Here is a 14,098-nt window from a genome sequence, read left to right as displayed (position 1 = left end):
GTTTGTTAATGCCTTAAGCCAAGGTAAAGCTCTTAAACTAGGACCTCTTACTCCTCTCACCACATACCTCACCCTTTTCTACTTGAGATTGAATTATTATTAAAGCATTCCCAATACAAAATGCATACATCAATACATACATTATTATAACCATTACAAGAAATTTCTCCTTGAAATTCCTTTCACAACATACACCATTCATAATGACAGCCATGTTATAAACCCATGAAACCTCATAAATCCATAATAAGCATACATATAACTCATGGTAAACCACTTCAAACAATCAAAGGATCAAAAAAATCACAAAAACCTACAATAGCACTCAAACTGACACTTAGCACAAAACCTCTCGCAAAAAGGGAGTGCTTAGTGCCAGACCTCTTCCAAAATGTCTCACCCAGTGAGGTCATTCTGTCGCTCAACAAATTATGACTAAAAAGGTTATAAACATGTAGTGGAAAGTGACGTTCAATGGTATCCTATCATTGCCTAACATCATATCATTCGCAAAAATGGTCACTTATTGATGAAAATGGACACTTAGCGGTATGGAGCACAATTGCTTCCAGACTTGCACAACCAAATTGCACTCAACGCCACATCAACACTGCTCAGTACCATATTAGAAATCAACACATTTAAATTTATGATTTGGGGAACTAGGGACCTATCCAAATGATCAAATTAGTATTCCTAACTTAGTGCTTGGTTCAAAACAAGTTTTAATGTCAATGGTCAGATCTCAATCCCTCAACTCAACACCAATTCATACAAAATCAAGCAACATATAATCATCACACAAAATAGAATTTTAGCATGCTCAACTACCAATTACAACAACTTAACTAATTTCATACAACTTCAACATACCAACTTAGATTATCAAAGTACTAAAAACTTAAAAATAAGGTATATATCTTCCCTTACATGTTAGATGATCAAATAGTTCTAAAGATCCTAAGACCACCTCAATAGTTCAAGAATCTTTATTTGCTCCTACAAACCACAAAAACACAATTAGGACACACTATTAGGACCACTGATCAGTATAGAGTCTTATAGAAGACTTAGATGTCACATGTAAACCAAAGTAGCGCACATGCATAGAAAAACACACACTCTAAAGAAAAAAATAGAAATCTACTTACGCTTTTGTAGAGAAATTGATAGAATGAAGTTGAAGATCTCAACTCAAATATCACTCTAAGTTGTCTGTGATTTTTAGAGAGATGAATAGGAGTTTAAAAAACCTAGAAAGAGGGTAAAAAGTTCTTAGAGAAAAATATTTTAGAAAGATAATATGTTTTTAAATAATAAAACTCGTTTATAAAAATTTTATTTATACATTGAACTTTTAATATTAAAATAACTAAATTTTATTATTTAGAACATGTTATCAATTTTAATTTTAATTTTAAGACATAATTTTCTAGCCTCTTACACGTTACATTCCTTTGCGGTCATATGTAAAAGGTTATATATTGAACTCCTAACATAAGTGAAGTTTTTTACATCTCATCATAAAGATCAAAGATTAAAAAAAAAATTCTTATATATAAAAATGTTGTTTACCTTTAATTTTTTATTGTCAAATGTAAATTATATAACATAATTAACCTATAGCTTTTTTAACGTTCATACGTTTAATGAACCATACTTAGACCTAAACCTGGACCCTAATTCTAAATTAGTTTTAGAATTGTACTCTTTTAAAGTGAGAAAAATTAATTTATAGAATAAATTATAATAACATTCGTTGATTAGAATATCATTGATTTGATTATTATTAGATTAACATAAATAAACTCAAAAAAAAAATTAACGGCACTTTCATCCCCTTAATTTTTTTTATTTGCAATATCAAACAATGGTTTGGTATTTGTTTTACTTTATTAATATCTTTGATTATTCAAATGAGATAAATATATTTAACTATATAAATCCTTTTCTTTAATTTAATATCTAAATATTTTCCCAACTATAAAATGATCTGTCCTCCATTCTTGCGTAGGATGCTTTCTTCTAGATGCCACCAGAATTTTCAAGAGAGCATAAAAATATGATAATTTTTTTAGTTGTGGTCACATTTGCAAAATATCACTTTGAATTTAGAATCTGCATCATGCAAACAACAACATACCAACCCCATTATCGTATTTGCAATTATCTTGAATTTGGCAATTTTTAAATTATTGAAAATAGATTCTTTATATAAATAAATTAACCTAAACGGTAAATTTAGTTGTAATGCATTATTAAAAGAGACAAAACTTATAAGAAAAATCAATATAACTATTAACTGTCTTCTACTGTTTAATATTTAGCGTTAATATATATATATATATATATATATATATATATATATATATACACACACACACACCATGAACTGTTATTTACGCCCAATATTAGAAGAGAGAAAAATATTTTCCAAATGTCACACTAAAACAGTAGATATTATTATTAATGTTTTATATATTAAATTGATAAGTAAATAATAAAGAATAGTATATTGTAAATACTTGTTTTACTTCAAAACTAGGGTTGTTTTAAAATGTAGTTTTGTTCCAATTTTACAATTAACTGTTATGTTAAATATAGAGGTATTTTAATTTATAAATGTAACAGTTGATATTTTTTAATGAATAAATGTAACTAGTTAAACATAATTATAGTTTTGAAAGAGAGGGAATAATATTGGTTATAAAGAATTGTTGTTTATAAATAAGTCAAACCCTGATATTTAATGTTTCTCTAAAGTTGTCTTCCCCACTTACTAGGTAAAAAGTTTTTTGTGTTCAATTAATAAGTCAACTAAAGATAGACCTAACATGGACCTTAGTTTAGGTATTAGATAAGTTTATATGCATAAATATATCATGAGTACTGATTCTATGTATTTAGGTGAGTTTTATTTTTAAGTTTTAATTGGATTTATAAAAGAAAATGTCTAATGTTAATATAATATTCAATAGAAACTGAAAATTAGTTCGTACTTTAAACGAAAATTAGTTGACTATAGAGATTTGTTTTTGTAAGTTGTGGATCGGATTAAGATGAGGATATAATGACATGCTAGATTATCTTCCTCTTTACTAGACTTTATCAAAATACAATGACACTGAAGATTTGATTTGATTGAAGAAGTTCTTCAAAACTTGGTGAACCTTTCATATGAAGTTTATCCCCTTTTCTGGTCCCTCAAACCAGATATTTTTTAGTCAGCTTAATGGTTGTGTACAACAACAACACGTCTACGAAAATAGGTCAAAAGCAGCACTGAAGAACACAATCATGTGACTCTTATCTCTTAGGAAATAAACATACATGAGTCAAATATATGTAAAAGTCCTTTCATCCAATCATTGAAGATGGTTGGTTAGGACTTATTATGATGTTTTGAAAAAAAAATGCTAAGAATTCAAGTGTTTTTATGAACAGTGTTTTTATGTTTTAGCATCTTCCAAGTCAACTCGGTAAGAGTTCTGTTTTAGCATGCAAATGCAAAAACAGAAGGAAATATATATGAAGATGGTACAATACAGTGAACGAATTTTGATCGGAATCGTCTTTCGTTAACTTTTTGGCAAAGGAATTTTAGTGATGCAATGTCAGAGGCATTAGAACCACACGATGTGACCGACCATCGGACCACCCACTCCACCACCTTGTACGACTTAGTATGCTTTTCAATGTACTTTCACATTCTACTCTTTTCTTCATATATATATCGTTTATTTATATCTTCACATATTAATAACTGTTATCGTACCAAATAGTCAAAAATATAATGTTTCGTTACTGTAACATTTTCCCAAAAAATAGTGGAGCACATAATTCTTTTTTTAATCTAATACAATTTTAATTCAAACTTATTAAAATAGTATTTTTTTTTTTAAATTATACAAATAGATAAGCTATAATGTGGAAAGACGGCTTAAAAAAATAATCCTGTAGAGAAAAAAATCATGATATAGAATGACAACTTAAGAAATAGGCTGTATTTCGAAAAACAAGACTTCTAAGTTTTATAAAGTATGTACATAATTTCAAGCTCTTTATTTGTTTTAACTTTTAATCACGTGACTTTGATTTTAATTTTTTGAATTTACTTCTTTATGATATATATATTTTTATTTTTTAAATATTTTTAATAATTTCATTCATTCATTAAAATATAAATTTTAAAATATTTTCACAATTTTTAAAACATTCACGTTGTTTACAATTTTAACAAAGCCTTATTTTCTAAATAGGACTTATTCATTTGAGTAATTTTTGTTAAAGATGAGCCATTTGAATAGAATAAAAGTTTGACTTGGAGTCGGAAAAATCGAGGAAATATAGTTAATATTAGAAGTGGACTTCACGTCGAGGTATAGACATCTTGTGCGTGATAGTAGAAATTGGGTGGTCCGATAACGGCCCGATAGCGGGTGGAATAGAAGAATATGGGTTTTTAAGCCTAACTCAACCCCACAAAACCGGCTTGTAGGGTGAGGTTTGCACCTCACTTATATATTATAATTTGGCCTTATCTCTAGTCGATGTGGGACTTCCAACACACCCCCTTCACGCCGAGGTATAGACATCTCGTGCGTGATAGTAGAAATTGGGTGGTCCGATAACGGCCCGATAGCGGGTGGAATAGAAGAATAGAATGTCCACTTTCTAATAGTTAATTTAAATGCCGTACGCATGTGATGTATTTTTACAAGTAAAATGATGTATTATTAAGTGAAATTGAAAGACATTGGGCAAGTTTGGAAACAAAGTGGTAGAAATGAGAAAAGAAATAGTAGAAGGAAATGAACCACACTCATCACATAATATACCCACAATTACAAAAGTCTATCGGCAATTAATGGTAATGCTAATTTGATGCCAAAAACATATTTCACATATCAATAGTGGTATACTGAAATTGTTTCCTTTTTTTATGGATTGATCAGTGGGTTTTTCTTTAGTGTTTTATTTTTCTAAAGAGAAGAATTTTACTTCCTGTACTCCCCAAACTTCTTCGTGCATCCCTCCAAATGTTAAAATAACTATTTTACCCTTCCAAAAAGTGACTTTGATGTTATGAAAATGTTCTCAAGCTACCAAGATTTTTGGAATAGGATTTCTGAAATGAAATTTCTGAAAAAAAAATTCAGAATACCGAAATACATGGAAAAAGTTTTCTTTAATAAGATTTTTGAAATACATGTAATACCTTGCAAAACAAGTTTTTCGGAAAACTCACTAGTACAGACGCTACATATTTTGTAACAGTTTAGTGGCTACATAAATTAAAATGTTGTCTATTCTAATTAAATTATAATACTTTTCTAATATTATAATAAAAAATGTTGCCAAAATAGATGTAATTACCGATATACATTACGTGATATATCTATTGTTCTGATTTTTCTTATTTATTAAAACATTTTTTACCTATAAAATTTATTTTAATATCCATTTTATTTTATGAATAAGTGTTCTATAAATTATTTTTTTAATCATTTGTAATTTTTAATTTGTTTTTATTTATATTAATTGTACTCATGAACATGAAAGTTATTTTACTTTTTTATTCATTTATTTTGTTTTTTAATTTTTTAATTTATATTTCTTTTGCTGTTACATGTTATTTTTACTTTTTATTCATTTATTTTATTTTATTTCTTAATTTTTTATATTTATTTTACTTTTTAACTTTTTTATATTTATTTTACTTTTAAATTATTTATTTATTTTTTAATTTTTTTATATTTATTTTCTTGTCACATATACATAGAATTTATTTTACTCCTTTTATCTATTTATTTTATTTTTAAACTAATTTATTTATTTATTTATTTATTTATTTTGTTGGCACATATTTTGTTAATCAATTATCTATTATCTATTATGTAAAATTTAAACTAATATCTCATATTGTAATATAATAAAAGAGATACTAAGAAAGTTATATTCTTATCCATGTTATTTTTTTGTCATTTTAATTTTTTATGATATTAATTATTTTATTATACTACTTTTTTTATGATATTTCATTACTTAGTCACTTATAAAATTAAATTTAAAAAATATATTTTAATTTTATTTTGTAAAATACTATCATTCAAAAATAATAAGAATAATTTTATCTCAAGAACACCTATCAACAAATAAAATATTTTTATTTATATTCATTTTACTGTTACATGTACATAAAAATTATTTTTGCAACTTTCCATTTTAATAATATATAATTATGAAAAAACATTACACATTCAATATTTAATATTTAGTAACAGATAATAAATATATATAGATATATATAATATAATATAATATAATATAATATGTCATTGCAATTATCTTAAATATAGTCATACTACCAAAAATATATATACACAGGGTACTATTCTAATTCAAAAACATAATAAAGATTTAAAAAAAAGGAAAACATGTACATATCTACATCATCCTAAACTTATACTACATCATGCTCGTTTTTCTAATTGGATCAATTGTTATATCATGATTTGCTAATATTATTAAAGTGATAATTGCAGAGAACACAGACAAAATAAACATTTATGCACAAAGACCAATCATACAATAAATATATATAAATAATTCATATCAAGAATCCTAGCACATACAGATACTTACACTAGACTCAGTCATCTAGATACATATATTGATATTAGGCTTTGGTGAGTTATGCACTTGTGGTGGTGGAACAACTCGCCCACCCAAACTGCCACATACAAGGTTAGTCCGTTAACCATATTCAGTCAAGGTAAAAGCTCTAGACTAGGATCTTCTACACCTCTCACCACATACCTGACCTTTATCTACTTGAGATTGGATGGTTATTAGAGTGACATGATAACTCTCAATATTGAATCCATATATCAATACATATACTAATGAAACGTCCCCATAGAACCTCCACATGAGATCTACAAAATTAGCCAACACATATACCATACTCCTCATCATCACAATTTCATACATAAATAAATACCATATACTTCTTAGACATGCATAAAGTATATTGCAAATTCATTTCAAACAGCCATGGAATAAGAAACTCAAACATGTATGTTAGTGCTCAAAAGTGGCGCACAACACTAGGCTTCTTGTAGAAGGTCACACTCAGCGATAGTCTAGGCACTTACTATTAAACCTTTCACAAAAGGTGGTTCTCAACGAAAGTCTTAACAATTAGCAACAATCTTGGCACTGAACAACAATGTTGACACTTAGTGTCATTCTTCTTGCGAAAAGACGTGCTCAGCGAAACCCTCATGCCGCTCAACTTCCTTAAACAAAAATGCTTTAGACTTGTAGTGAAACATGACACTCAAGAGTGCCCTACTACTGCTCAACACCAAATCATTCACATTTCATGTGCTCAACAATGACTAGCTCTTAACGGTCTAAAGCTAAAATGATCACAAACTTACACAATGAACTGGTGCTCAACACCAGCTTACAACAACTCAACACTGCATAAGATATCAGCATATCCAAATTTTGTGTTTTTGGAAAATGGGACCTGTTCAAATGGTCAAATTGGTATTCCCTTCATAGTACTTTGGTCAAAAAGAACTTTTAATATCAAGACACATACCAATTGCTCAATTGATCAGATTCTAAGTTTCTAAATCAACACAAAGTCAAACAAGACAAACAACAAGGCAAACATCCAAAACGACCAAATTAAACATATCAAACTTCTTCGTACAACTCATTCATGCAAGTCACAAATTTAAAGATGTTTAAAACTTAAAACAATTTCCTTGTTGCTTACTCCTTAGTTTTCTCTTCTCGTTCGAATAATCTGTTTTCCAACATATCAAGTGTACCTCCTAAAGATACTATGATACTAAAGTCAACTCAAGTTCAATTATTTAAGTGATCAAAGTTATAATAAATGTGTCATAAAAATTTCAACAATCATATCTTTGATCTATATTTATAGTTTTTTCGTAAGCTTTTGATTAGAAAGTTTAATTTCGTTTAAATTTGATTACTGATGGATTTAGATTAACTAGATTATTAACTAATTCTAATCATCATGACCGATTGATATCTCCTAAACCTAAACGATCAATTTTCAATGGATATATATATATTGGGCTATACAGATACTATACATTATATTTTAAAAAACCCGAGCGTTGCACATATCCAAATCCTACGTTACAATATGAAATGAGTAAGATTTTTGTATGTTAGAAATTTGTAGCGTTCCTTTTTTTATAGCAGCATGGCATGAACATAATAAGACTGTATCATTGTTCGTAGTGGTTAAGTAATAGAAAGGTATAAAATTCAAATAATTGGTAGAACAGTACTTTTCGATTTTAGGGTGGGTGGGTGGGTGGTAGTTGTTGAGCTTCTTAACCATTTTCAAAGTTAACTCAGAGACAGTATCCACCGATGATCTATGCAACGCAAAGCTATACTAACTTTTCTGTGTTGAATTGGACAAACAATAACAATGTTGATATTATTGCAAAAACTAAGAAATTCAATCATAACAACAGGAGTTTGGCGACAGAACATTAAACAAACAAAGCAACAAAAGCATGTACTAAGAATCAGTGTATACAACACACCCTCACAACTCATCACAGGACGTAGGGATAAAAGAAATGGTGTCTTTCTCGAGATCATGGTTCACCAAAATGTTCTGCTGTTGAACATTCCCGAATATAGACATTCCACTGGAAGCACCCATGGCCAAGCAAGCCACTCCCAAGCTGGAGTCACCAATCATGTAGTTCTCAGCGGGCAGCTCCAAATCCCCACCGCTGAAGTGGAAAATCAGCTTCGGAATTTCCACTTCTGTTGAATCTGATGGCAAAGAGAAACAAAGATCCAACCCAGTTGAGCTACTTTTGTCGACAGGAAGCTTGGTTTGAGAAATGAACTCTTTCTTCAGTTCATCAAAGGCTTTTTCTTCAATGTACGTGATTGTGGTGCCAGAATCTATGATCGCACCTCCACTCCCATCATCACCCACCTCAAAAGTGGACTTCTCAATGGGCAATCTAGTGTCCCCCACAGAGATACCTTCAAGAGAAAGGTAGTAAAAAGAAGGTTGCAAAGGGTTTTTGATAAGAGGAGTTGTCACTCCTTTTGAATCTTTCACCTTTGCCGAAGACCCTAACAACAAAACACTCTTTTTTCTGTCATCTATTGGGGTCAAGCAATAAGAAAATCTGGGTTCCTTCAGTTGAGAAACCAAAGACAAAGGACCACGTCCAAGCCCCACCAACCCCGAGGCTTGTTCAAACCCATCACCTTCGTTATCCTCCCCACAACCAAAACCAATGTTGTGAACCGAAACTTTCTTCTTGGACTTTCCGAAAGTGAAGGTCTCGGTGCCCAACACCCCTTGTGTAACTGAATAATCACCGTATGAATACACATACTCACACCCATCACTGCATGTAGATGAAGGCAAAGCACTGCATAAGCTGCTATCACATGAGACCTTGGAAAACGAAGAGGACTTCTTGGGGTCGAAAATGGGCGTTGGCTGCTTGTAACATCGTGTGCAAGGCTTGCATTGTGTCCATATGAGGTCACTGCCGGTGTCCAAAACCGCAGGGTAAGACAGTGGTGGAGTTCCTATGGCTAACTCCATCAAGTACTCTCCATTCCCTGCATGGGTAGGGGCTTCCAACTTATCAGAATCCGGTGCGGTTGAAGCTGCCAACACCATTGCGTTTAGCCTCTGAAGCCTACTCTTTCCACGCTTCATCCCGTGTTGCACACGCTCTAGTTTGGTCAGGTTTTTCCCCGAGTCAACGTGGCGAAGCTTGACTCGGAACCCATCTGTAGGACAAGGGTGGTGCTTGAGGATTTTTCTGGAAGTGGAGGTTGTCGGAGCCACGAAAAGAGACACCGCCAGAAGTGCCAGCAATGTGACAAACAATGAAGGTTGTTTCAGTGTAGCCATGATAATTAGGGTGTTCAATGTGGAAGGAATTATATAAAGTGAATGAGTGAAAGAGAAGAGTGATGATGAGAAGTGTAGTAATGTATATATGAAAGGAAAGATCTTATCTTAGCTTGTTCGACACACGAGAAAATTTTGGTGTTTTTTGTAACGTTCCCTTCGAATGTGGTGAAGAGGATTAAGGGAAGAAGAGTTTTAGCTTGTAAGTTTTTTCCTTCTCTTTTTTCTTTTAGGAAAAAACAGAAGAGTTACAAGAGTGAGAGAGAGAGAGAGAGAGAGAGAGAGAGAAGTGTTTTTGGTGTAAAGAGAGAGGGTCGTGCGTTTGATGATGAATGGAGGTTGAGATATCAGCGTTGTGTCGCAAAAATTAAGTACCGAGTCTTGCGTTGAGGTTGGTAAAGATTTTACTTCTAAAAGGCAACATTGTTGTGACACAACACGAGCCAAGAAACACGTACGGTTTAGGGGTTCTTGGATTATATCACCAAAATAATAACATACAGACTTCTTGGATTAGAGGAGCACCCCAAGTTTTGGATTGTCTTCAAGAGGTTCGCTTAGCTTTGAAATTATCTATTTGTATTTGTCGGCTTCACCACTTTTCTGACTAATCTTGGAGCAGTAATCGATGTTGATCAATGATCACGAATTGGGTGAACCACATAATTTACATAAATTATGAAACCCATATAAAATATAGTTTGTAAGAAATTAGGCAGTAGGAATATTGATATATTTTATACATGCATCTTTGTGCTTCGTCATTTGATTTTTATGTGTAAGTTGTGGAGTGATTGGATTGGATGAATAGGTTGGGTGGACAAACTGGTTTACTAAATGCTCCAAAGAGTGGAAACTGAGCTTTGTTTCAATTCCACGCATCCAACAGGAAAAAAAAGGGTTGGTTGATGATCCTTTTTTAGTTAGGTAGAAGGCCTTAGAGACAAAGATATTATGCCAATTATTTATTTATCAATCTCTTGTAACTTGCAATAACATTGGTCAAAACGTTCGATACATTTTCTTCGTAGCAAATTTTGATGCATTCTTAATATATATAATTACGTTGAGCATTTGAAACAATAAAGCTTTGGAATTCAAAAGGAATATTGTAGTCGAAATTTGAAACCAAATTATCATAATAATTGGTATGAAACCGTGGCTTGTATGGCGACCCGCAATAGTTAACGATAATATGATGGTTAAAGTAGCCAGACAGCTAAAAATATGTAATTGATGAGATATGCTTGAAAATACTACTTGATTCTAAAACAAGAAAGAAAAAGCCTAGGAAAAAAAAGTGTATTATCGTTTTATTTACTTATCATTAACTTTTCCGTTTTTTCTTTCCTCAAATATAACTTATTGTTACATATGTTTTTAGTTAATGGGTGTACATTTGATTTGAAATGACATAATCCAAATTAGTGATAGGTTTAGGAAGATTACCTACATTAACCCAAACACAAATAAATAATAAAAAGGGTAAAAAAGGAGGGTGGTCCAGGGTGAAATTTGACCTGTTACCTTTGAGTAAAGCTAAGTGTTACTCAATTCTAGCATGATTATTGGTGCTGCCTACCATCTCTCATTCCTTCCTAAGTCACTCTTCATATGTAACAATCACTTAATTTCATACTTTTTTGCTGTATAAAGTTAGACATTCATTTTTTATGAATCTCTTAAGAATCACCGTGAGATACTGGGATAACAAATTAGACTAAAACACCATTTACTGCTTCTATTTTTTTCTCCATTAACCTGGAATATGTCTCGACTCAAAAACCAAAAGGTAATTGATTTAAGAAATTAACTGTTATTATCTCCGTACATGTAAAATCTAAACATCAAATACTGAAGTTGTTTGTTTCCTTGTCTCGTGTAAATTGATCAACATGATTGCAGCACATAACTTTTTGAGTAAATTATACTCGTCTCTTTTGTATCTCTTCTTCTTTACTACTTACAAAAAGTTTCTTAATCTCTCCAAGAATGATTGTCGTAGACCTAAAAGGTAGGGTATTGTGTGCAATCCAAAAGACTGTCATATGAGTCCCAGTTTAATTTACTTTACTAAAGAAATAATTAAATTTATTTAATAAAAGGGAAAAGTGATTACTTTTTGGCTCCAGTAATAGATGGCATCTAAGCATAAATTCCCGCAGAAAAGCATGCAAACAATTGCGAGAATGTGATAGTTAATGGGGGAAACAAATAAAGTAAAACATGACATATTATATTGGAAAACGTTTCTTCAACAACGCTATTTTGACAACAATTTGACAACGACACATGTCGTTCTGTCATTTGTTGTTTTAAATGAATTTTTAAAAAAGTTGATATTTGTTTTCGAGGGCACTTTTGAAAGAAGAAGATTGCTGAAACCTGTTCGTGTCTTCGTCTCTTACGAAAGTTTCTCTCTCTCAATCTCTTACGAAACTGTGGCCTTCATCTCATGGATTCTCTCTCTCAATCTCTTACGAAACTCTGTCTCTCTCTCTCAAGGATATCCATTCGAAACTTTGGCGCCACCGAAGTCCCCTTTCTTCGCCGTTGTTCGTTGGTGCTTGGGTTCTCCATTCGAAAGTCTCAGTCCACCATTCGAAACTCTCGCTCCGCCACTGAAGTCATCTTTGTTCACTGTTGTTCGTTGGTGCTTGGGTCCACCTATTCTCTGCAGGAAGCCCTTTGTCTCTGTGCGTCATTGAAGTCGTGGGAGGAAGTCTCGCTTGGGGCCACCGTTGGCATCTTTTCTCGAAAGGAGAGGTTTTTTCGCTGTCGCTGTTGTGCTTTTGGGTATTGGGTGCGCTGGTGACTTTCTCTGCAGCGTGTTTTTCTTTTTTAATACAAAGGTATTTTGTATTCGCACACTTTCATATAAGCTAGATGAGATCCATCACATTTTTGCCATATATTCAATGACCTAATGTATTCATTGGTGTAGGGAACACATCCATTCACATGGAACTCAGTCACCCATTCACAAGAAATGCAAAAAGTCACAAACAAGAGCAATAACCACTATAGGAAGTAGTGTTTATCTAACTGGGGAGTACAGTTGAAGTTTCTGTACAAATGAACCTTTTTCCTCTGGTAATCGATTACAAGACCCCTGTAATCGATTACGAGAGGAAAAAGAGTCATTTGTACAAACACTTCAACTGTACTCCCCAACTAGATGAACACTACTCCCCAGGGTTATTTTTATGTCCTTATGGGTGATTTCTTCCAGTTTTTGCATGAATGTCTCATGTTGCTAATCATTGATGGGAAGCTTAGAAAAACGTTGTTTTTGGGAAATTAACTGCATCTACTAAAGTGGTCTAAAAATTATGAGTTAGTAATCATTTGAAAGATCTTTGAGTCTACATTCCAACAAAACAAGAATCAACTCATTTGGAGTTCGGTGGAGAAAGTTATGAGCAAAACAACCAGCAAAGGTAAGAGGTGGTAGAAATATATAAAACGTTAACTTTAAGAAATTAACTGCACCTACTCAGGTGTCCAAAAATTATAAATTAGTATTCATTGGAAAGATGTTTGAGTCTACTTTCGAATAAAAAAAGAATCACATCATTTGGAGGTCTGTAGAAAAAGTTATGATTAAAATAGTCAGCAAAGGTCAAAGTTGACAGCATGGGTTATGCACCTCACCTCAATTGGAGAAAACCACCTAAATGGACATTTTTATTTTGAAGAAATCAATGACCTAACCTCGTTATTGGTGCAGGGAGCTCACCGAATAACATTGAACTCACTCACCCATCTCAAAAAAGGAAAAATTCAACAAAACTAGAGAATGGGGAGCAGTGTTCATCTAGCTGGGGAGTACAATTGAAGTTTCTGTATAAATTACCCTTTTTCTTCTGGTAATCGATTACAGGGGTCTTGTAATCGATTACCAGAGGAAAAAGGGTAATTTGTACACAAACTTTAATTGTACTCCCCAGGTAGATGAACATTGCTCCCCAACTCTATTTTTCTAACCTTTGCTACTTGTTTTGTTCTTAACTTTCTCCACCAAACTCCAAATGACTTGATTCTTGTTTTGTTGGAATCTAGACTCAAAGAGCTTTCCAACAAAACAAGAATCAACTAATTTGGAGTTTTGTGGAGAAAGTTATGAGCAAAATAACCAGCAAAGGT

General features: G+C 32.0%; 1 protein-coding gene across 1 annotated transcript; it reads right to left on the bottom strand.

The window, feature by feature from the left end:
• Positions 1 to 8,468: 8,468 nt before the first annotated feature.
• On the bottom strand, positions 8,469 to 10,415 carry LOC124831213 (Eukaryotic aspartyl protease family protein). The gene has a single exon (XM_047305132.2). It carries the CDS (start codon positions 9,950 to 9,952, stop codon positions 8,606 to 8,608), a length of 1,347 nt encoding a protein of 448 aa, XP_047161088.1. The 5' UTR covers positions 9,953 to 10,415; the 3' UTR covers positions 8,469 to 8,605.
• Positions 10,416 to 14,098: the final 3,683 nt, after the last annotated feature.

This window comes from Vigna umbellata, chromosome 2 (assembly GCF_029865625.1).
Source record: "Vigna umbellata cultivar VRB3 chromosome 2, Vumbellata_1.0, whole genome shotgun sequence".
In the NCBI taxonomy this organism is placed as follows: domain Eukaryota; kingdom Viridiplantae; phylum Streptophyta; class Magnoliopsida; order Fabales; family Fabaceae; genus Vigna; species Vigna umbellata.
This window is presented reverse-complemented; position numbering and strand designations above follow the sequence as displayed.